We start from the raw sequence: 25,625 nt of genomic DNA, 5'->3' as shown, positions 1-25,625 counted from the left end.
AAAAGGGTCCTCAGATCACAGTTGTTGGATGGGGTGTTGTCTGTAAAGTGGGGTACAGATAACGAAGAGGAGGGCATCAAGGCATTCAAAATGTCTACAGGGATGGAGTCAGGGTTTTTGGTCACAGGGTCTGGGATCCTGGGTGTCTCACTGGATGGTCTGGTGGGCACCACAGCAGCGGTGGACTAGTGGAGTTTTTCAAGGACCACATGCTCCCAAAGTTGGCACTGCAACAGTGACCATTTGTAAATATCTTATCAATAGTTTTTGCACACAAATACATTTTTATCTTACCGTGAGGTTTTATTCCAATCAGTTTTTGGGGGAGGCACTGGATCAACATTCTTGTCACGCCTCCTGTCAGTACCAGTTTTCAGGTATATTCCACATAGTTCATACACACACACACACACACACACACACACACACACACACACACACACTAGGCTCCTCCTAGAATACGTTATATTACATGCACATTTTGCTCAAAGCAGCCAACTAAAGTAATGTATACTGAACAAAAATATAAACGCAACATGTAAAGTGTTGGTCCCATGTTTCATGAGCTGAAATAAAAGATCCCAGAAATGTTCCATATGCACAAAAAGCTTATTTCTCTCAAATTTTGGGCACTAATTTGTTTACATCTCTGAGCATTTCTCCATTGCCAAGATAATCCATCCACCTGACAGGTGTGGCATATCAAGAAGCTGATTAAACAACATGATCATTACACAGGTGCACCTTGTGCTGAGGACAATAAAGGCCACCCTAAAATGTGCAGTTTGTCACACAACACAATGCCACAGATGTTTCAAGTTTGAGGGAGTGTGCAATTGGCATGCTGACTGCAGGAATGTCCACCAGAGCTGTTGCCAGATAATTTAATGTTATTTTCTCTACCATAAGCCACCTCGGCAACGTCTTTTTAGAGAATTTGGCAGTGCGTCCAACCGGCCTCACAACCGCAGACCACTTGTAACCACGCCAGCCCAGGACCTCCACATCTGGCTTCTTCACCTGCGGGATTGTCTGAGACCAGCCACCCAGACAGCTGATGAAACTGTGGGTTTGCACAACCGAAGAATTTCTGCACAACTGTCAGAAACTGTCTCAGGGAAGCTCATCTGCGTGCTCGTTGTACTCACCAGGGTCTTGACCTGACTGCAGTTCAGCGTCGTAACCGACTTCAGTGGGTAAATGCTCACTTTCGATGGCCACTGGCACACTGGAGAAGTGTGCTCTTCATGGATGAATCCCAGTTTCAACTGTACCGGGCAGATGGGCTGGCTTGGGCACCAGTGGAGCGGACTGCTCTGGCTCCGGAGTGGAGCAACCGACCGGAGCTGGATCAGGCACCGGTGGAACGGATTGCTCTGGCTCCGGAGTGGAGACGCTGACCGAAGCTGAACTGGACCCCATTGGAGCGGTCTGCTCTGGCTGTGGCGTGGAGCAAACTTCCGGACCCGTATCCATCCCCATCTCTGGAGCAGGACTAACTGGAACCCCACCGGGTGCAGTGGTCAGGGCTCTTCTCTCTCGATCCCCGACCACCCCTCTAGCCCCCCCAAATGTTTTTATTGGGGTTGCTTCTCGGGCTTCCTCTTCGGCCGGCACCGTTGATGTCGCCGTTGATCCTCTCCTACCTGGGCTTCCTCCTTCATAGCCTTACCGTAACGGACGGCCTCCTCCTCTGTGATTTTCCCCCAACCGAGGAGGACATCTACCAACGTAGCCTCCCGTTGAGTCCCAGGTGTTTGCTCCTTCTGGGCACGCTGCTTGGTCCTTTTGTGGTGGGATCTTCTGTCACGAACGTTGAGAGACGGGTCGGACCAAGGTGCAGCGTGAAAAGCGTACATGTTTATTTAACTAAATAAACATTCAACAAAACACGAAACAACGTAACATGAAGTCCAAAGGGCTATACACATACCAGCCTAACAGGAACAAGATCCCACAACTAAGGTAGGCAAACAGGCTACTTAAGTATGATCCCCAATCAGAGACAACGAGCGACAGCTGTCTCTGATTGGGAATCACATCCGGCCAAACATAGAGACACAACCTAGAACTGCAACATAGAAAATATAACATAGAAACTCACGCCCTGACCAAACCAACTAAAGACAACAGGCCTCTCACGGCCAGGGCGTGACATCAGTGTAGTTAACTTTATCATGCGCACAGTAGGAATTTATATCTGTGATGTTCAAATAATTTCTTACCCCATGTCTTACTTGCTGAAAGCCCTAGTCATCCCTGCCTGTACTGACATCATTGAAAAACAAGTGAACAATGAATAAAGATCATACACAAACAATAGGCTCCTAGAATAGGTTTATTTACATTCAAGTTTTGCTCAAAGCAGCCAACTAAAGTAATGTAGTTAATCTCTGCACAATATGTTAGTTTGTCAGCTAACTAGCTAACAGTTAACTAGCCAGACAGTTTAAGTAGAATGATTAACTGACAATATTTAAATTTAACTGACAATATTACAAATTAACTGCCAACATCAAAGCAACACAACATCAAAGCAAAGGGCTACCTGCTATCCCGGCATCTGGCATCATCCCTCTTGCCTGGAACTTCAATGTTTCCATTGAACTCCAAATAAGAGGTAAGTAGAGTTGGATAGGACACTCCCAACAAAAATAATCTAGACTGCTTAACTAGCGAGAGACAGAGAGAGAGTACATCTAAGGATGGGCGAGCCATCACTTCCAGCAGATCTCCTTGCTGAGGGTGGTTGATCATGCACTGCTTCTTGTGGGGTGAGCAACTTCTATATCAGTACAGTCAATGACCATCCTGCAGTTTCTGTTGGACCCCTGAAAAGACGCAGGCAAGCACGTTTGGTTCTTCTCCCGACTTGGAACCGTCTTCATGGTGATAATGAAAAAAAACTTGTTGGTAACATTGCTGAGAGTGCTTGCACTACAACGTAATAGTTGAGCCAGGTGCAAGTTGGTGTAGCTATGACGCAACTTAATAAGCAGTATTCAAGAACGATGTTGAATATGCCTTTGTCTGGAAGTCCTGTTTCCACCCTAAGTACTGTATCAGACAGCTGTGATGCTCAGTACCTGTTGCGGGTGTACAGCTGATTCTCCTGTAGATCCTTCAACTGCGCTGTTTCCCCAAGATGCACCTCAGTGAGAATATTCTGCAACTGTGCAGACAGCAGCCTCCTACATTCTTCATTGTCTGCCATGGTGGATGTGTCTGGATCTTCCTCATCTGCCATGGTGGATGAGCTACCTTTTCTGTGAAATACAGGGCCATTTCTCTTTCCCAACGGAAAATGGCAGCTGCAGACCCAAGTGTTGTCACTGTGTTTCCGGTCTGCCCGTCTGAAGACAAACAAAAAAAGTTCCTTTTACTAGCTTGCTAGGTTGATTTCTAAAATGGTAACATCTATATTTAAATACCATAACCCACAGACTTGACTATAGTAATGGTAAAATAGACTGGGCTTTGGTCTAGCAGCACATCTAAAATCCTACTATGTCGATGGGACATTTCTGATGGGATGGAGGAATTATCTGGAATTATCAACTAGATGATCAGGACAGTCTAGGGTACTATTTGCCCGAAGAGGTTAAGTATTGCGAGGAGCTATACTACTGTACTTGTCACGACTTCCTCCGAAGCTGCCTCCTCTCCTTGTTCGGGCAGGCTTCGGCATTCGTCGTCACCGGCCTTCTAGCCACTGCCACTCCTCTTTTCATAATTCCATTAGTTTTGTCTTGTTTTTCACACACACCTGGTTCATATCCCCACATCAGTCTCTGTATAAGCATTCCCTCTGCACCCCATGTCTTTGTGGGTTATTGTTTCCATGTGGAGGTGTCGCTAGCTCGGTTGAGCATTATGTACTTTTATCGCCAGGATATTCACCCGTGTGTTTTTGTTTTCCCATTACGCATTGAAGGTGCACTGTATTTGGTTAATGCATTGCTGCTAACTGCTGTATTGGACGAATAAACCACATTCTGTGATTCACACCTCCTGCGCCTGACTCCGTCCGAATCACCCGCTACAGAATAACACACCCAACAGAATGGAGTCAGCAGGAGCGGGGAATATGCCTGGAGTCTTTGAGCGGGTCCGGGAGCGTTCCAATATATTAGCCAGCTTGGGCGAAGTGATGGATTGGGTTCTCCAGGCCTTCCGGCACCTGGAGAGGAGAGGACCCGACCCTGCGGAACCAGCTGAGAGACCGGATACAGCCACCCACATACCAGCACCCAGTGGTATTCACCTGTCTCGACCGAGGGAATACGACGGGACAGCTGCCCGCTGCCAGGGTTTCCTCCTGAAGCTGGATCTCTATTTCAACACCATCAGCCCTGCTCCATCGGATCGGGAGAAGGTGTCAGCCCTTGTCTCCTGCCTCTTGGGGAAAGCCCTGGAGTGGGCCAACACGGTCTGGAGTGAAGGAGGAGACGCGTTGAACAACTACAGAGAGTTCGCTCGCCTCTTCCAGGCAGTCTTTGATAATTTATTTTTTACATTTTAGTCATTTAGCAGACGCTCTTATCCAGAGCGACTTACAGTTAGTGAGTGCATACATTTTCATACTGGCCCCCCGTGGGAAACGAACCCACAACCCTGGCGTTGCAAGCGCCATGCTCTACCAACTGAGCTACAGCGCTAGTAGATTCAGATCATCCCCCCGAAGGAAGAGAGGCGGGCGAGCGTCTGTTCAATCTGAGGCAGGGGACGAGGGCTGCGCAAGACTTTGCCCTGGAGTTTAGAACTCTAGCGGCTGGGTCCGGGTGGAACGAGCGGTGCCTCATCGACCAATTCCGATGCAGCCTGCGTGAGGCCGTCCGAAGGGAGCTAGCCTGCCGGGATACCACTCTGACCTTCGACCAACTGGTGGACATGGCCATCCGGTTGGACAACCTGCCAATTACTATCGGAGGTTTATCCGGGGCTTTGGCAAGGTAGCAGCCCCCATCACCTCTCTGGTGAAGGGTGGGCCGTCCCAGCTCCGCTGGTCTGCTGAGGCTGACAGGGCGTTCAGTAACCTGAGGGCTCTGTTCACCTCAGCCCCGGTACTGGCCCATCCCGATCCAAATTTGCCGTTTGTAGTGGAGGTGGACGCATTCGATGTAGGGGTAGGCGCTATCCTATCCCAACGCTCGGGCACGCCACCCAAGCTCCACCCCTGTGCCTTCTTCTCTAAGAAGCTCAGCCCGGCGGAGTAGAACTATGACGTTGGTGATCGGGAGCTGTTGGCTGTTGTCAGAGCCCTGACAGTGTGGAGGCACTGGCTCGAGGGGGCTAAACACCCTTTTCTCGTCTCGACTGACCACCGTAACCTGGACTACATCCGGGCAGAGAGGAGGCTGAACCCTCGCCAGGCCAGGTGGGCCTAGTTCTTTACCCCATTTGATTTCACACTGTCCTATATACCAGGCACTCAGAACGTGAAGGCAGACGCACTGTCACGGCTGTACGACACAGAGGAGAGGCCCATTGACAACACCCCCATACTTCCGGCCTCCTGCATTGTGGCGCCGGGATGTGGGCGGTGGATGCGGATATAGAGCGGGCGTTACGCACAGAGCCATCTCCACCACAGTGCCCAGCTGGGCTTCGGTACATGCTGTCTAGTGTCCGTGATTATCTTATCTATTGGGCACACACGTCCCCCTCCTCTGGTCACCCAGGCATCGGCCGTACAGTGCACTGCCTGACCGGAAGGTACTGGTGGCCTACCTTGAGGGTGTATGTCACCTCCTGCTCGGTGTGTGCCCAGAGTAAGGCACCTAGGCACCTTCCAGTGGGTAAGTTACATCCCTTACCAGTTCCACAACGGCCATGGTCCCACTTATCGATCGATTTCCTAACTGATCTTCCCCTCTCTCAGGGTAACACCACCATCCTGGTCGTTGTGGACCGCTTCTCTAAAGCCTGCCGCCTCCTTCCTCTGTCCAGTCTCCCCACGGCCCTGCAAACTGCGGAAGCCTTGTTTACTCACGTCTTCCGGCACTACGGGGTGCCAGAGGACATAGTGTCTGACCGGGGTCCCCAGTTTACGTCTAGGGTCTGGAAGGCGTTCATGGAACATCTGGGGGTCTCGGTCAGCCTTACCTCTGGGTTTCACCCCGAATCTAATGGGCAGGTGGAACGGGTGAATCAGGATGTGGGTAGGTTCCTGCGGTCCTACTGCCCGGACCGGCCGGGGGAGTGGTCGGTGTTCTTGCCATGGGACGAATATGCCCAGAACTCTCTCCACCACTCCTGTGCTAACCTGTCACCATTTCAATGTGTTTTGGGGTATCAGCCGGTCCTGGCACCGTGGCATCAGAGCCAGACTGAAGCTCCTGCGGTGAAGGCCAACACTGACCACCAGCGCAGTGAGGCCCTGATCTTTGTACCGGGTGATCGGGTCTGGCTCTTGACCCGGAAGCTGAGCCCGCGGTTTGTGGGGCTGTTCAAAGTCCTGAGGAGAGTGAACAAGGTTACATATACAGTGGGGAGAACAAGTATTTGATACACTGCCGATTTTGCAGGTTTTCCTACTTACAAAGCATGTAGAGGTCTGTAATTTTTATCATAGGTACACTTCAACTGTGAGAGACGGAATCTAAAACAAAAATCCAGAAAATCACATTGTATGATTTTTAAGTAATTCATTTGCATTTTATTGCATGACATAAGTATTTGATCACCTACCAACCAGTAAGAATTCCGGCTCTCACAGACCTGTTAGTTTTTCTTTAAGAAGCCCTCCTGTTCTCCAGTCATTACCTGTATTAACTGCACCTGTTTGAACTCGTTACCTGTATAAAAGACACCTGTCCACACACTCAATCAAACAGACTCCAACCTCTCCACAATGGCCAAGACCAGAGAGCTGTGTAAGGACATCAGGGATAAAATTGTAGACCTGCACAAGGCTGGGATGGGCTACAGGACAATAGGCAAGCAGCATGGTGAGAAGGCAACAACTGTTGGCGCAATTATTAGAAAACGGAAGAAGTTCAAGATGACGGTCAATCACCCTCGGTCTGGGTCTCCATGCAAGATCTCACCTCGTGGGGCATCAATGATCATGAGGAAGGTGAGGGATCAGCCCAGAACTACACGGCAGGACCTGGTCAATGACCTGAAGAGAGCTGGGACCACAGTCTCAAAGAAAACCATTAGTAACACACTACGCCGTCATGGATTAAAATCCTGCAGCGCACGCAAGGTCCCCCTGCTCAAGCCAGCGCATGTCCAGGCCCTTCTGAAGTTTGCCAATGACCATCTGGATGATCCAGAGGAGGAATGGGAGGTCATGTGGTCTGATGAGACAAAAATAGAGCTTTTTGGTCTAAACTCCACTCGCCGTGTTTGGAGGAAGAAGGATGAGTACAACCCCAAGAACCCCATCCCAACCGTGAAGCATGGAGGTGGAAACATCATTCTTTGGGGATGCTTTTCTGCAAAGGGGACAGGACGACTGCACCGTATTGAGGGGAGGATGGATGGGGCCATGTATCGCGAGATCTTGGCCAACAACCTCCTTCCCTCAGTAAGAGCATTGAAGATGGGTCGTGGCTGGGTCTTCCAGCATGACAACGACCCGAAACACACAGCCAGGGCAACTAAGGAGTGGCTCCGTAAGAAGCATCTCAAGGTCCTGGAGTGGCCTAGCCAGTCTCCAGACCTGAACCCAATAGAAAATCTTTGGAGGGAGCTGAAAGTCCATATTGCCCAGTGACAGCCCCGAAACCTGAAGGATCTGGAGAAGGTCTGTATGGAGGAGTGGGCCAAAATCCCTGCTGCAGTGTATGCAAACCTGGTCAAGACCTACAGGAAACGTATGATCTCTGTAATTGCAAACAAAGGTTTCTGTACCAAATATTAAGTTCTGCTTTTCTGATGTATCAAATACTTATGTCATGCAATAAAATGCAAATTAATTACTTAAAAATCATACAATGTGATTTTTGTTTTAAATTCTGTCTCTCACAGTTGAAATGTACCTATTTTAAAATGACAGACCTCTACATGCTTTGTAAGTAGGAAAACCTGCAAAATCGGCAGTGTATCAAATACTTGTTCTCCCCACTGTAGGTTTCTGCTCCCTCCTGATTACCGTATTAACCACTCGTTTCATGTGTCTCTCCTCAGGCCGGTGGTGGCTGGTCCGCTCCAGGAGTCTGAGGTGCGGGAGGTCCCTCTGCCCCCTCTGGACATTGAGGGGGCCCCGGCGTACTCCGTCCGTTCCATCCTGGATTTGAGGCGTCGGGTGGGGGACCTTCAGTACCTCGTGGAGTGGGAGGGGTACGGTCCGGAGGAGTGATGCTGGGTCTCGGTGAGGGATGTCCTTGATCCCTCCCTGTTGCGGGATTTCCACCGTCGCCATCCGGATCGCACTGCTCCGCGTCCTCCCGGCCGTCCCCGAGGCCGGTGTTGGCGCGCTGCTGGAGCTGCGCATCAGGGGGGGTACTGTCATGACTTCCTCCGAAGCTGTCTCCTCTCCTTGTTCGGGCAGGCTTCGGCGTTCGGTCTTCTAGCCACTGCCGCTCCTCATCTCATCATTCCATTTGTTTTGTCTTGTTTTTCACACACACCTGGTTCATATCCCCTCATCAGTCTCCCCATGGTCCTCTGTAGCTCAGCTGGTAGAGCACAGTGCTTGTAACGCCAAGGTAGTGGGTTCGATCCCTGGGACCACCCATACACAAAAATGTATGCACGCATGACTGTAAGTCGCATTGGATAAAAGCGTCTGCTAAATGGCATATTATTATTGTTTCCAAGTGGAGGTGTCACTAGCTCGGTTGAGCATTATGTACTTTTATTGCTGGGATATTCACCCGTGTGTTTTTGTTTTCCCAGTACGCATTGAAGGCGCACTGTATTTGGTTTACGCATTGCTGCTAACTGCGGTATTAGACGAATAAACCATATTCTGTGATTCACACCTCCTGCGCCTGACTCTGTCCGAATCACCCGCTACAGTACTTATGATTCCAATTCTCAAAAGAAAGTTAAAACCTTCAGCCATGAGGTCACTGAGGAGGACCAACAGTGGCAGGGGGATCGTCGAAAGGGACTGACATGCAGGGATGGAATATAGGGATTTTGGGCACTGGCCAGCAGACCACGATTTCTACTAGCCTGGGTAACATTCAGGTCCTAAATCTGAGGCATGCAATGTTTGTAAAGGCAAGATTTCACTGCTCTGTCAGGCTAGTTTGGCACATTTTCTACTATCCATTTCACTGCTGTGTCAGGCTAGTTTGGCACATTGTCTACTAGGCCATTCTGAAAAGTATTAGCCTTGGGCTAGCTTAATTTCCATCCCTGCTGACATGTCTAACTGACTTCACAGGTCATTTGATTAGTCATGTACAACAGATGCACTCGTGGAACAAAAACATTTCTGTGTTTTGTATGGGGAAAACATTGAGCCCACAAGTCCTATGTAAGGTAGCTAGCCAGCTAGCTAACTTTAGCTAATGTAGCTAACTAGCCAACCAAGGTGCCTAACTAGTTAGACCACCAGGTGATATTTAGCTAGCTAGCTAGTTAACATTAGCTCACCGTTTGTGTAGTCAGACTTTTCTAAGTGGTGACATGCTAGTTAACCAACTATCCTTGCCATGGTGCCGGCTTATCGGAGTAGTGGTTACAATCCGGAGTAGTGGTTACATAGCGCAGAAAGGAAGTCATCCTTGCTTCTGAACCATCCTTGCTTCTGATCGTGGAGAGACCTAAGGTTAGCTAGTTAGCTACAAAGGCCAGGGCAATTAAAACAATTATAGTAATAAAGAAATGCTAAGGTAGGTAATTTGAAAGATGCTCAACAACAATACACACGATAAACACACAATATCAATTATTTAAACGAGAAACTACAAAAAGTTTATAATATCTACTAGTTATTCTATTTGACCTAACTTGTAGGTTCCTTGCTACTTGTTCCTGAGATTTAGAGGTTTTTCCCTCCCTGCAACTGTCACGCCCTGGCTCTGGGGACTCTAGTATGTTGAGCCAGGGTGTGAGTTTTCGTTTGTTTTTGTTCTAGTTTAGTATTTCTATGTTGGCCAGTGTGGTTCTCAATCAGAGGCAACGGGTATCAGCTGTTGCTTGTTGTCTCTGATTGGGAACCATACTTAAGCAGCCAGTTTTCCCACAGTGTTTGTGGGATCTTGTTCCTGTGTAGGTTTGTGTTTTGCACCTTTGGACGTCACGTATCGTTTGTTGTTTTGTTCGTATAACCATTATTTAATAAATATGTTCACCTTCCACGCTGCGCCTTGGTCCTCTGTATCCGACGATCGTGACAGAAGATCCCACCAACACTGGACCAAGCAGCGTGTCCAGGAGCCAGCGCCAGAGGTATCGCTAAAGGACATCAACCTCGACTGGGCCTGGCCCACGGGGAGGAGAGGCCCCCAGAAATGTTTTAGGGGGGGGCTCACGCCGTGGACGACGGGGCAGTAGGAGGCCGCGATAGAGCGGTCCAGCGGGTTTGCAGAGGAGGCCGCCAGGTTAAGGGGGCCACTGGTCACAGAGGAGAGGGAAAGTGTAGAGGCACGGCGAGAGGTACTGGGGTGTGTTACCAGTCCGGTCCGGCCCGTTCCTGATCCCTGCGTAGGGCCAGTGGTGTGTGTCCCCAGTACGGTCCGGCCTGTTCCTGTTCCTCGCATCGAGCCTGTGGTGCGGCGTCGTCAGCCCGGCCCGGCCTGTTCCTGCGCCACGCACCAAGCCTATGGTGCGCATCGTCAGCCCGGTTCGGCCCGCTCCTGCTCCCCGCACCAAGTCAGTGGTGCGCTCGTCAGCCCGGTCCGGCCCGCTCCTGCTCCCGCGCAAGTCAGTGGTGCGCTCCGTCAGCCCGGTCCGGCCCGCTCCTGCTCCCGCACCAAGTCAGTGGTGCGCCCGTCAACCGGTCCGGCCCGCTCCTGCTCCCCGCACCAAGTCAGTGGTGCGCCCGTCAGCCCGGTCCGGCCCACTCCTGCTCCCCGCACCAAGTCAGTGGTGCGCTCGTCAGCCCGGTCCGGCCGCTCCTGCTCCCCGCACCAAGTCAGGGGGTGCGTTTGCGTCAGCCCGGCTCGGCCCGTTCCTGCTCCCCACACCAAGCCAGTGGTGTGCGTCGTCAGTCCGGCACAGCCCGTGCCTGTTCCACCGGTGCCTGGTTCGGCACGGGTCAGCTGCTTCACGCCGGAGCTAGAGCAATCCGCTCCACCAGTGTGCAGTCCAGCTCCGGTCAGCAGGGCCAGACCGGACCAGGGGTACTTTGGGGGGTTAGAGAGGGAGTGGGGATCATGCCCGGAGCCGGATCCGCCGCCAAGGCGGAGTGCCCACCCGGTCCCTCCCCTGTGGTGTTTGGTTGGCGCGGTCGGAGTCCGCGCCTTTGGGGGGGGGGGGGTACTGTCACGCCCTGGCTCTGGGGACTCTAGTATGTTGAGCCAGGGTGTGAGTTTTCGTTTGTTTTTGTTCTAGTTTAGTATTTCTATGTTGGCCAGTTTGGTTCTCAATCAGAGGCAACGGGTATCAGCTGTTGCTTGTTGTCTCTGATTGGGAACCATACTTAAGCAGCCAGTTTTCCCACAGTGTTTGTGGGATCTTGTTCCTGTGTAGGTTTTTGTTTTGCACCTTTGGACGTCATGTATCGTTTGTTGTTTTGTTCGTATAACCATTATTTAATAAATATGTTCACCTTCCACGCTGCGCCTTGGTCCTCTGTATCCAACGATCGTGACAGCAACACTGCCTTGACTGATGACGTCAAAGCTTGCGACAGGATGTGTAGTTCTGTATGATAGCCACATTAGCGGCTAATTAGCATTTTATTTTTGGGGTGTAATAACAGGCAAATATATTGATAAAAGTTACCTTGTCCGAGAGAGATTTACGTGGTTATCAATACGTCTAGACAGGGTAAGCATATATGAAGTCATTCAGATGGTCATTGGCAAACTTTCCCCCATGGAAAAATGAATGGTGGAAAAACTATTGGAACCATTTCCGTGTTTAACTGCTAGGTTTTATGGGTATTATGACTCATACTGTGGTACTCAATTTCAGCCAGAGAGGAAGAGAGAGACCCAAATCTGTTTCCCTCCAGCAGGTGGTGTTTTTTCGTTGTTTTGCCCACCAAGCAAGGAGTTTTTTTATGGAGGTCAATGAGAGAGTGTCGAATTTGGAGAACAAAAAAATGAATGGCTTATTTGCTACGTGAGGTTTAGATGACTAGACAGCCCACCGTGCCGCTTTGTGGACAACGACTCCCAATGTTAGGGCGGAGAGACATGTATCTTGTCAGTATGTCCATAACCTTTGTTCCAGCTAAACTTGAAGAGGACAGTAGGCCTAACTACTTACAAAAAGCGTGTTAAAAATATATATATATATCTATATATATATATATATATATATATAATATATAGATATATATATATTTATATATATATATATATATTGCCACATACACCAGATTAGTGCAGTGAAATGTGTTGTTCTGATGAAGAGCTACAAAAGTAAGTACATAGCTGTATTAGACTGAAAGATATAAAGTAATTTCATCAAACTTGAGAGGCTCTCTGTGCTCATTAGTTGCTCATTCAACATATTTGCTGCTACTTCACTCAATCCAGTTTTAAAAGTCTTCCTTCCTAACTGTTTTTACATACCCTGAGACCAACCTGAAATGTTTCCTTGGCCAAATATTCCCAGATTTTCATAAAACGGCCACACATGTGGTCACTCTTTTCTGCATCACCAAATTTTATCCAAGGAGCATCGCTCCTCCACTTCACTTCACACAATGGTGCTTGTTTCGTAAAGTTAGATAAACTCTGAATCAATGTCCTGTTGTCCCACATTTGGGTATTTTAAATGTGGTCACCCTACCTTTGGGTTCTTAGACATTCGCATTATACCACCCTACTTCAGTTTTTGCTTTAAGTAACCTGTCTTATGTAATTATACATATCATACTAATATTAGTGTCCCAGATTTATGTTTACTATGTTACGTCTAGTCTATGAGACCAGGCTGAAGCTGTGGACACCATAGTACCCTCCAAGCTCATCATTAAGCTTGAGGCCCTGGGTCTGAACCCTGCCCTGTGCAACTGGGTCCTGGACTTCATGACGGGCCGCCCCCAGGTGGTGAAGGTAGGAAACAACATCTCCACTTCGCTGATCCTCAACACTGGGGCCCCACAAGGGTGCGTGCTCAGCCCCCTCCTGTACTCCCTGTTCACCCATGACTGCGTGGCCAAGCATGCCTCCAACTCAATCATCAAGTTTGCAGACGACACAACAGTAGTAGGCTTGATTACCAACAATGACGAGACCGCCTACAGGGAGGAGGTGAGGGCTCTGGGAGTGTGGTGCCAGGAGAATAACCTCTCACTCAACGTCAACAAAACAAAGGAGATGATCGTGGACTTCAGGAAACAGCAGAGGGCGCACCCCCCTATCCACATCGACGGGACCGCAGTGGAGAAGGTGGAAAGCTTCAAGTTCCTTGGCGTACACATCACCGACAAAGTGAAATGGTCCACCCACGCAGACAGTGTGGTGAAGAAGGCGCAACAGAGCCTCTTCAACTACAGGAGGCTGAAGAAATTTGGCTTGGCACCTAAAACCCTCACAAACTTTTACAGATGCACAATTGAGAGCATCCTGTCGGGCTGTATCACCGCCTGGTACGGCAACTGCACCGCCCGCAACCGCAGGGCTCTCCAGAGGGTGGTGCGGTCTGCCGAACGCATTACCAGGGGCAAACTACCCGCCCTCCAAGACACATGCAGCACCCGATGTTACAAGAAGGCCAAAAAGATCATCAAGGACATCAACCATCCGAGCCACTGCCTGTTCACCCCGCTATCATCCAGAAGGCGAGGTCAGTACAGGTGCATCAAAGCTGGGACCGAGAATGAAAAACAGCTTCTATCTCAAGGCCATCAGACTGTTAAACAGCCATTACTAGCACAGAGAGGCTGCTGCTGCCTATTGAAATCACTGGCCACTTTAAGAAATGGAACACTAGTCACTTTAATAATGTTTACATATCTTGCACTACTCATCTCATATGTATATACTGTATTTTAGTCCATGCCGCTCTGTCATTGCTTGTCCATATATGTATATATTCTTAAATTCCATTCCTTACTAGTTTTGCATGTATTGGGTATATGTTGTGAAATTGTTAGATATTACTTGTTAGATATTCCTGCACTGTCGGAGCTAGAAGCACAAGCATTTCGCTACACCCGCTATAACATCTGCTAAACACGTGTATGTGACAAATACAATTTGATTTGATTTGGTTTGGACTCAGCACATAGGCTAGTTAGTTGAGGTTATTTGGACAGGGTATGAGCTGGTACTGGCAGCGGACCGAAAGACTGCGGGGACGGGGAGGGCACAGTGCAGGTGTTTGCTTTGGTTTGGAAACATTGTCACCCACTCTCTCCTGCTGCGATGGTCAGTGGGCTTTTATCCAACTGCTATCCAGCGTTTCAGTACCATGGAAAGCCCAATGTCGATTCAAAGTGCTATTCTGTCAGGTCAAGACAACTGTTATTTGGATGTGGCACCAAAGAGCTGAACCATTACGATTTCTATCTAAACGTGACTGAAATCAATAAGCGATAATCGAGTGTATAGCCTCGTCTTATGAGAAAATCAACAAGTAATAGAGTTTGATATTATCTATACATTAAGCCAATCATCCTACCTTGTGCATTAATTCTTCGTCGTATGAAAGTGCGGAGGAGGCAGATGGTGAATGGTTCTCCTCAGCTTCTGTAGATCCATAGGCGCTATCGGGGTGGATCTCCGGGTATGCAGTGGTGTAGTGCGCAGAGATCGGCTCCATGGACTCCATCGTCTCCATCCTCTCGAAGTCGCTCAAGACAGGCCAGGAGACAATGCCAAAATCAATGATCCCACCTTAGAAAACGAGGCAGAGATTTCCTGACAACTCTCTCTTTCTCTCTCCCCCGGTCTCTCTCTTTCTCTTTCTTCCTACTTTTCTTTGTGTGAAAGCCCGACACGAATACCAGGCATGTTGCCCAAAGCTTTTCTCTGGAATGACTTACATGTAAGACATGTAGGAGGCTGACTGTACCATACAGCTACAGCCAGCACATCGTGACAGCGCAGTAACGTCAGAGCGAATCTTGTTCAGCACCATGGATAGTTCTGAAGGAGGAGGAGGGGAGTGAGAGGAGGGGTTTGGGGGCATGGTCAGTGCTATCCGGGATCCTTGGGACGTCCCTACCCTAAAGCCTTTCTTCTACCCTTACCCTTACTCTAACCTTAACTATAACCATAACCATAACCCTTACCTAACCCTAACCCTTACCTTAACCATTTCACATTTCAACTTCAATGGGGTAGGATCCCGAATAGCACGAACCGTTCCCACTGAGCGCATCATGGAGCTGTGCTAGATAATTCAGTATCTCCTTAATTTGTAGACAGATTACATATCTTGATTATGAGAAGAGATATCATCTTTCTGATGTGATAATTGCACATTTTAATTAGCCTGTCAACTCAGAGTCGGTGGTTTCAGGAAGGGGAAGTCAGAGAATCCCATCGCATGTTTACTGAATTAATTAAGATGTATCGATCCATAGGCTATGAATTAATGAAGTTTCCAATAATTGTGGTTCCAAAGATCTGTCTGGTCTGTAGCCTACCAGTTTGCAACTGAAAAAATACTTTGATACGTGTATCATATTTGTCCAGTAGGCTACGCCTCATTCCAAAACGGTCAAAGTTTTTCTCTCCAGTTCAATTTTTTTTTCACCTAAACAGACGTGAAAGGTCTGTAGGGTAGCCAAATACGTGTTTGGACCATTGAAGGGCGGGCAGACGTGATGCTAGACACCTTTCTCTCCAACTAGTGAGCTCCAAATTCGGACAGAACCCCACAGCAGAATCGAAGCAGATAGATATACAGTAGGTGATACACTCCTGCAGCATAACTGGATTCAACAGTGTGGGGCTCTGTCCTTTTCAATTGGTTTCATCTTCGCGGTTTGGACAGTAGAAGCCTAATAGAGCGAATGAAAGCCAACGTTTTCATTTAGAACTGTCTACATAGCGGGACCTTGTTTACAAGGCTACTTATACTGACTTACTTTCGTTCAAGATGTCTTCGTCTGCAACTACAACTATCCGACCTACACTGACAGCGGATCAGACAACCGTCATCGTGGCCTCGGGTGAGTGGTGGTAGTCACATAACCTAGGCAGGCTGCTAAACCATAAACATAATACAGCATTCAGGCTACATAAAGCAGTTGCTCTTATACAGGACTGCCTAACTGTTGATTGTTTAGGTTATGTATATTTTGCATGTGTTATAAATAAACATTTAAAAGCAATCATGCATAACCTATATGTTTACTTTAATGCCACATGTGTTTTATAAAGTCTCTTCATGCCTGTCTTCATTCTGTAGTGTCCTGCCTGGTGTTCTTCATAGTGATTCTCATGCTCCTGGTGGTCCTGTACAGGAAAGATCTTCTCTGCCACAGGTTGTGGAGCTACCAGACCACCCAACACTATACAGTAAGGCTATAAGTAGCTCAGTTGTTAGGGCATGGCACTTGCAACGCCAGGATAGTGGGTTTGATTCCTGGGACCACTCATACGCAAAGATTTATACATGCATGACTGTAAGTCGCTTTGGATAAAAGCAAAATTACATATATTATTATTATTATATTATGTTATAAATGTGTTATAAACAGGGAAAACATGACTGTCTCATAGTCGTTGGTGATTAGGCCTACCACTGTCATGTCGTCGGCAAACTTCATGATGGTGTTGGAGTCGTGCAGGCCACACAGTCGTGGGTGAACAGTTAGTACAGGAGGGGCTAAGCACGCACCCCTGAGGGGCCTCAGTGTTGAGGGTAAGTGTGGCGGATGTGTTGTTGCCTACCCTCACCACCTAGGGGCGGCCTGTCAGGAAGTCCAGGGTCCAGTTGTAGAGGGAGGTGTTCAGGCCCAGGGTCCTTAGCTTAGTGATGAGCTTGGAGGGCACTATGGTGTTGAACGCTGAGCTGTAGTCAATGAACAGCATTGTCACATACACTATATATAAAAATGTATGTGAACACCCCTTCAAATTAGTGGATTTGACTATTTCAGCCACACCCGTTGCTGACAGGTGTATAATAATTGAGCACACAGCCATGCAATCTCTAATAGACAAACATTGGCAGTAGAATGGCCTTACTGAGTGACTTTCAATGTGGCACTGTCATAGCATGCCACCTATCCAACAAGTCAGTTCGTGAAACTTCTGCCCTGCTAGAGCTGCCCCGGTCAAATGTAAGTGTTGTTATTGTGAAGTGGAAATGTCTAGGAGCAACAACGGCTCAACCGCGAAGTGGTAGGCCACACAAGCTCACAGAACGGCACCGCCGAGTGCTGAAGCGCGTAGCGCGTAAATATTGCCTGTCCTCGGTTGCAATACTCACTACCGAGTTCTAAACTGCCTCTGGAAGCAACGTCAGCACAATAACTGTTCGTCGGGAGCTTCATGAAATGGGTTTCCATGGCCGAGCAGCCGTACACAAGCCTAAGATCACCGTGCACAATGCCAAGCGTCGGCTGGAGTGGTATAAAGCTGGAGTGATGAATCACGCTTCATCATCTGGAAGTCCGACGGACTAATCTGGGTTTGACAGATGCCAGGAGAACGCTACCTGCCCGAATGCAAAGTGCCAACTGTAAAGTTTGGTGGAGGAGGAATAATGGTCTGGGGCTGTTTTTCATGGTTCGGGCTAGACCCCTTAGTTCCAGTGAAGGTAAATATTATGCTACAGCATACAATGAAATTCTAAACGATTCTGTGCTTCCAACTTTGTGGCAACAGTTTCGGGAAGGCCCTTTCCTGTTTCGGCATGACAATGCTCCCGTGCACAAAGGGAGGACCAATACAGAAATGGTTTGTCGAGATCAGTGTGGAAGAACATGACTGGCCTGCACAGAGCCCTGACCTCAACCCCATCGAACACCTTTGGGATGAATTGGAACGCCGAGTGCGAGCCAGGCCTAATCGCCCAACATCAGTGCCCAACCTCACTAATGCTCGTGGCTGAATGGAAGCAAGTCCCCGCAGCAATGTTCCAACATCTAGTGGAAAGCCTTCTCAGAAGAGTGGAGGCTGTTATAGCAGCAAAGGAGAGACCAACTCCATTTTAATGCCCATGATTTTGGAATGAGATGTTCGACGAGCAGGTGTCCACATACTTTTGGTCATGTAGTGTATATACTCCTGAGTGGCGCAATGGTCTAAGGCACTGCATCGCAGTGCTAACTGTGCCACTAGATATCCTGGTTAGAATCCAGGCTCTGTCGCAGCCGGCCGCGACCGGGAGACTCATGGGCGGCGCACAATTGGCCCAGCGTCGTCCAGGGTAGGGGAAGGAATGGCCGGCAGGGATGTAGCTCAGTTGATAGAGCATGGCGTTTGCCACGCCAGGGTTGTGGGTTTGATTCCCACGGGGGGCCAGTATAAAAAATTAAATTTAAATTAAAAAAATGTATTCACTAACTGTAAGTCGCTCTGGATAAGAGCGTCTGCTAAATGACTAAAATGTAAAATGTAGTGTAGGTGTTCCTCTTGTATAAATGGGAAAGGGCAGTGTGGAGTGCAATAGAGAATGCATCATCTGTGGATTTGTTGGGGCGGTATGTGAATTGGAGTGGGTCCAGGGTGTCTGGGATGATGGTGTTGATGTGAGCCATGACCAACCTTTCAAATCATTTCATGGCTACAGATGTGAGTGTTACTAAATTATAGTCATTTAGACAGGTTACCTTGGCGTTCTTGGGCACAGGGACTATGGTGGTCTGCTTGAAACATGTAGGTATTACAGACTGGGTCAGGGAGAAGTTGCTCTGAGTATGCATCCTGGTAATCCGTCTGGCCTTGTGAATGTTAACCTGTTTAAAGGTCTTACTTACATCGGCTACAGAGAGCGAGATCACACAGTCGTCCGGAACAGCTGGTGCTCTCAAGCAAGGTTCAGTGTTGCTTGCCTCGAAGCGAGCATAGAAGGCATTTAGCTAGTCTGGTAGGCTTGCATCACTGGGCAGCTCGCGGCTGGGTTTCCCTTTGTTATCTGTGATAGTTTGCAAGCCCTGCCACATCCGGTGAGTGTCAGAGCCGGTGTAGTAGGATTCGATCTTGGTCCTGTGTTGACGCTTTGTCTATTTGATGATTTGTTGGAGGGCGTAGCTGGATTTCTTATAAGCATCCAGATTAGTGTCCCGCTCCTTGAAAGCGGCAGCTCTAGCCTTGGCTCAGTGCGGATGTTGCCTGTAATCCATGGCTTCTGGTTGGGATATGTATGTACGGTCACTGTGGGGACAAGGTCGTCGATGCAGTTATTAATGAAGCCAGTGACTGATGTGGTAAACTCCTCAATGCCATCGGATGAATCACAGAAAATATTCCAGTCTGCGCTAGCGAAACAGTCCTGTATCTTAGCATCCGCATCATCGGACCACTTGCCAAATGGAGGGTGAGGGAGAGCTTTGTATGCGTTTCTGTTTGTGGACTAAAGGTGATCGATCTAGTTGACATGCTGATAGAAATTAGGTATGACGGATTTCATTTTTCCTGCATTAAAATCACCGGCCACTAGGCGCGCTGCCTCTGGATGAGCATTTTCTTGTTTGCTTATGTCCCTATGCTGCTCATTGAGTGAGGTCTTAGTGCCCTCATCGGTTTGTGGTGGTTAATAGACAGCTACCAAAATATAGATGACAACTCTCTTGGTAAATAGTATGGTCTACAGCTTATCATGAGGTATTCTAACTCAGGCGAGCAGAACCTTGAGACTTCCTTAATATTAGAGCTCGAGCATCAGCTGTTGTTAACAAAGAGACACACATATGTAGGGAATAGGGTGCCATTTGGGACACCGACCATGTAATTGGTCTGGTGGTATTATGAGACCATCTTCTAATCTAAGGCAATGGGTGGCCAATCTTATCAACAAAGGGATCTACTGTATGGCTGTTTTAAAAGGTTTACGTGAATAAGATTTCCCTGTAAGGCTCTGTTTCTGTATTTCTTACGATACAGACCTGAGAGAGCAAGCAGTGACAACTCAGTTGATAAAGGTTAAGATCAATACCCCCTGCTTTTTGCATCCATATTTCTCTCCCCTATCGAGAATGCAACCACAGCTAAACTCTCATTTGACCTTTTAGTTGGTTGTATCAACAACATTGTTATTATTCTGTTACTATACAATAATTTGCTATTCAACCATAGGCTACTCATCTGAGATAAGTTTTCATGCCTGTTTTTCCTTTGCATCACATGCTAGTCAGTTACAGTGCAGGCCATACTCTAGCCCCATTTGCCTCCCACTGCCTTCCTTCCATTCATTTCAATATTTTACATTAAAAACCTCAACACTTGTTAAACCAGTATCAGTTAATTATATGAGAAATTATGCTGTGTTATTATGTACACAATGTTAAAATCCATACACTGTTATCAGTAGTGGAAAGGTATCCATGAGACCGCAAAAGGGATAAAGAAAGGAATAAGAAATGAAGAAGGGATACAGAAAGAAACCGTTGGATATAACTTTAAAATTTGGCACAGGGCATTTTCCATTGTGTGGTAAATCATTTTTTTGTTGCATAACATGCATCAGACAAGGAGAACAGCCCTTATCAAGACTGATTTTTAGTTTAGTAGAGTATATTATTTGGCTTGAAGAATTTAATCATAGCTCTATAGCCAAGCTACTCAATCATCACCTAGTAACTTTAACTTGATGTCTTTGTTTTTGCTGCAGCCTTATTACTTGTAAAGATAGAATAGAACAGAATAACTATATTTTACACAGATGGAACTTCGGTAAGATGTAAGACAATTCTCCACTGTAGTGTAGACAGACTAACCAGTCTTGCCTATCTTCTTTCCCTACCTAGGACGCTCCACCCCAGTACAACATCAGACAGTCTCTAGTAGGGTATCCCTATGAGGAACAGACTGCTGCCATGACCCACGGAAATGTGGGGTCCCAGGTGAAAAAAATCCTCTGTATTTACATAGTATTACCCATAGAGATATTATCCATTCATTCATTTTTCTCTATTATAATCTCTGTTCAAAAACCATCTGAGCTGGTTTCACAGTGTTATTGATGCCCAGTGCCATTTGTTTTCAGTTGTCCTTTTACCCAGGAGAAAATATTGACTTTGATGTACCTCATCACTGTAATTTACACAGGCAGCCCAATTCTGATCTTTTCCCACTAATTGGTCTTTTGACCGTTCAGATCAACACTTGAAAAAATAGAAAAAGTGATAAAATATAAACATGTTTGCATGTGTGTCTGCAGCTTCCAGGGAGGCTGTTTATCATCGGTAAGCCGAGCAGCTACCACCTGGATGGGCCCCTGCCCCGCCTGCCATCCTACGAGAGCGTCCGTAAGAAGGACCGCCAGAGACAGATCCACTCCATGATAGCCGACCGCTTTGGTCTCAGCCCCACACAGTCTGAAACGGCGGTAAGTTACTCCTATGTTCTGGACACTGTATAAATTAGTTGACTAAGAACACATTCTCATTTACATCAATGAAACTGTGGAAGGATGTTGATGTATTCATACAGAACATTTATTACAGTAAATGTTATCTCATAAAATGTCTCTGTGCCTACAGCCTCCTCCGACGTATGAGGAGACTTTTCGCCAGTCCATGGTCATCTCCTCTGAAGACCTACAGTCTGTTGAGACATTTCCTTCAGACCTCCCTCTCTCCACCTCTAGCCTTGAACACACAGTGACAATAGAGGCAGCCCCCTCACCTCACCACCCTATTTAGAGCCCCATCCGGGAATCCCTCTCTGTCTAGACCAGGTGCTCCTTGAGGACCGGAGCACTACTGGTTCTCAACTTTGCATTTTAACCAGACTCACTTTCACACCATTGGCAAGAGGAAAGAATTAAAATCAACAAAGAAAGAGACATTGTCATGATAATGAATGACTCAGTTTCACTCAGTTTGTGATCCTGAGACCGCTCTCAGCTCTGACTGTGGTCAGTTGGTGTAGTGAGTGGTTTTAACATGACTGTACACTGTAAATGGCTTGATATCCTGCCACTGACAATGATATCCTTTATCAGCTATATCAGGGGTGTTAAACATGCGACTGGCCCGCTGGTGGTTTGAGTAAAACAAATTATCTGGGGAAAAACCTTCAATCGACATTGAAATGACTAAAACCAAAATCTAAACTGTGTAGGAATGATAATGGACATTATTTTATAGTCTCTTCACTCTGTCCAGCTTGATAACAGTCATCGAAACCAAAGCTTGACAGTCAGGGAGCATCAACAATTCAAAAAGTGATTGACACAGGACTATTTTTTGCACATTATGATGGTGACGAAATATCATCAATTTTAAATGCGCCCCTCTGGACCTCGGTGAAGACCGAATGCAGTCCCTGGTGCAAAATGAGTTTGACACCCCTGAGCTAAATAATCAAATAAGCCTAAATTTCAAACCCCAGTGCTCCAGTGTGTGGAAAGATGACATCCACACCTCAGCAGCAGCAGACATCTGATGCGTCAACACAACGTCCAAAGTCGTAGACAACCACAAAACAATGACATTGTCCCGGATTGAACATGTTAATGAAAAATCCAAAACCCCTCGTTACAAAAGAACACTGAGCTATGAATACACAACGTGTGCTGATGGCTTTGAGTGTAGGGCCAGACCAGAGAGCTGTTGTGGTTGAACGCATCACAAATGATTAACATTACTGAGACAGACAATGTCTTTGTTCTAAATGGCACCCTAATTGTTAAAAGTAGTGCACTACATAGGGAATAGTGTGCCATTTGGGAAGCAAATCAAAGTGTGTTCACTCAGTGACGGTTAACCAGGTCAAACTAACTATGCAGAGAAACGCACATCGACCCTGAAGTTTTACCTTCTGGGCAAAACTGGAATGGGTTTGTCAATGTGTTTTTAGACTGAGATACGTAACTATGCAAAACATTCATATTAAGTCCGACCCAAATCAAACCAAAAATAAGTGAAAGTAATAGTTAAATAGTTAAACTATGCGCTTAAATTACCTATGCGCTTAAATTAAATAGCTGAACTATGCGCTTAAATTACCTACAGTGAGGGAAAAAAGTGAGAGACAGAATAACAACAAACAAATCCAGAAAAACGCATGTCAATTGATTTGCATTTTAATGAGGGAAATAAGTATTTGACCCCCTCTCAATCAGAAAGATTTCTGGCTCCCAGGTGTCTTTTATACAGGTAACGAGCTGAGATTAGGAGCACCCTCTTAAAGGGAGTGCTCCTAATCTCAGTTTGTTACCTGTATAAAAGACACCTGTCCACAGAAGCAATCAATCAATCAGATTCCAAACTCTCCACCATGGCTAAGACCAAAGAGCTCTCCAAGGATGTCAGGGACAAGATTGTAGACCTACACAAGGCTGGAATGGGCTACAAGACCATCGCCAAGCAGCTTGGTGAGAAGGTGACAACCCCTTGGTGCGATTATTCGCAAATGGAAGAAACACAAAACAACTGTCAATCTCCCTCGGCCTGGGGCTCCATGCAAGATTTCACCTCGTGGAGTTGTAATGATCATGAGAACGGTGAGGAATCAGCCCAGAACTACACAGGAGGATCTTGTCAATGATCTCAAGGCAGCTGGGACCATAGTCACCAAGAAAACAATTGGTAACACACTACGCCGTGAAGGACTGAAATCCTGCAGTGCCCGCAAGGTCCCCCTGCTCAAGAAAGCAAATACATGCCCGTCTGAAGTTTGCCAATGAACATCTGAATGATTCAGAGGAGAACTGGGTGAAAGTGTTGTGGTCAGATGAGACCAAAATGGAGCTCTTTGGCATCAACTCAATTCGCCGTGTTTGGAGGAGGAGGAATGCTGCCTATGACCCCAAGAACACCATCCCCACCGTCAAATATGGAGGTGGAAACATTATGCTTTGGGGGTGTTTTTCTGCTAAGGGGACAGGACAACTTCACCGCATCAAAGGGACGTTGGACGGCGCCATGTACCGTCAAATCTTGGGTGAGAACCTCCTTCCCTCAGCCAGGGCATGGAAAATGGGTCATGGATGGGTATTCCAGCATGACAATGACCCAAAACACACGGCCAAGGCAACAAAGGAGTGGCTCAAGAATAAGCACATTATGGTCCTGGAGTGGCCAAGCCAGTCTCCAGACCTTAATCCCATAGAAAATATGTGGAGGGAGCTGAAGGTTCGAGTTGCCAAACGTCATGTTCGAAACCTTAATGACTTGGAGAAGATCTGCAAAGAGGAGTGGGACAAAATCCCTCCTGAGATGTGTGCAAACCTGATGGCCAACTACAAGAAACGTCTGACCTCTGTGATTGCCAACAAGGGTTTTGCCACCAAGTACTAAATCATGTTTTGCAGAGGGGTCAAATACTTATTTCCCTCATTAAAATGCAAATTAATCTATAACATTTTTTACATGCATTTTTCGTTGTTATTCTGTATCTCACTGTTCAAATAAGCCTACCATTAAAATTATAGACTGATCATTTCTTTGTCAGTGGGCAAACGTACAAAATCAGCAGGGGATCAAATACATTTTTCCCTCACTGTATGCGCTTTAAAAGAAACTTCAGATTTGTATTACCTTGACCTATATCAATCTGATGAGGATTGATATAAACCTTAGTGTCAAGATATCAAAAGGGAATACGCTCCTGTTTCTGTTCATCTGTTTTTCTCTACAAGGTACAAATATGTCCATAACCTAGATAGTGAGTCAGTGGAGGGCGTTGCAACCTAATTTTGACCTCTCGCTCTTTGCAGTGTTCCTTTCCCCCAACTCTCATGTACTGTACATTATCCTCCCCTATCAACTCTCATAACACAACAACAGCACTCATCAGTTATTCGAGAGGGCCTCCATCATACATGTTTTGACAAGCTGTCGTTTCATGGTGAAGGTACCAGGGTATTCTGAATGCACTCCACACTCCCCTGCATACCACTAGGAGAGGAGTTAAAATACCATTCATGCTATCTGTAACTCATACTCTAAAAAAAAAAAACACTAAAAAAACATGGCACCTTACTCACTCTCTGAGTAAAGTATGATCTGTAAAATGTTTGGGGCATACTACACACATCCTGCCATGTCTATTTGGAGTTTCTTATTATTCTCTAAAATGGGTCAATCCTGGTAGAAACAGATTGTCAATGAGTTTACACAAAATTCCCAGATACAAATTTGAGTTAATGGTTACAAGTCAACACCCAATGTCCCTTGAACCGGTGTCATCAACACAAAATTATGTGAAAGAGGTAGTTGGCTTTAAGAGACCACATGGGTCTGTGAGTAAAATGTTAAGGAGAGTTCTTTAGAGTACAGTCTGATGCTAAAAACTGTGATATATTACTTCCCTCTGCTTTGTAGGTTATGTTTTACAAGGGGTGGTTTCATGTGTTCCTTGTCAACCATACATATTAGTTTTTTCCACCCAGATGATCCTAAAATATTCCCAACAATTAAATACACATTAAATTGTTCCATTGACTAAGCTTACAATGGCAACAACAGACTGCTGATG

The 25,625-nt window shown here is 46.9% G+C and overlaps 2 protein-coding genes across 2 annotated transcripts in view; one reads left to right on the top strand and one right to left on the bottom strand.

Moving 5' to 3' along the window:
• LOC121575610 (ras-related protein Rab-37-like) overlaps positions 1-15,151 on the bottom strand; it is a 38,771-nt gene extending 23,620 nt beyond the window's left edge. Inside the window, exon 1 of the mRNA XM_041888815.1 lies at positions 14,704-15,151. Within this exon, the coding sequence (XP_041744749.1) occupies positions 14,704-14,862 (159 nt within the window). The 5' untranslated portion in view covers positions 14,863-15,151. The remainder of the gene's footprint in view (positions 1-14,703) is intronic.
• A 781-nt stretch (positions 15,152-15,932) lies between these two features.
• LOC121584249 lies at positions 15,933-23,196 on the top strand. The gene is made up of 5 exons (XM_041900085.1): positions 15,933-16,201; positions 16,441-16,550; positions 20,948-21,043; positions 21,361-21,528; positions 21,683-23,196. The coding sequence occupies exons 1-5, from the start codon at positions 16,129-16,131 to the stop codon at positions 21,842-21,844; spliced, it is 609 nt and encodes a 202-aa protein (XP_041756019.1). The 5' UTR covers positions 15,933-16,128; the 3' UTR covers positions 21,845-23,196.
• Positions 23,197-25,625: the final 2,429 nt, after the last annotated feature.

The sequence above is a fragment of the Coregonus clupeaformis genome, chromosome 1 (assembly GCF_020615455.1).
Source record: "Coregonus clupeaformis isolate EN_2021a chromosome 1, ASM2061545v1, whole genome shotgun sequence".
NCBI classification, from domain to species: Eukaryota; Metazoa; Chordata; class Actinopteri; order Salmoniformes; family Salmonidae; genus Coregonus; species Coregonus clupeaformis.
Note: the sequence above shows the minus strand (reverse complement) of the source record. Positions and strands in the feature narration are given on the sequence as shown.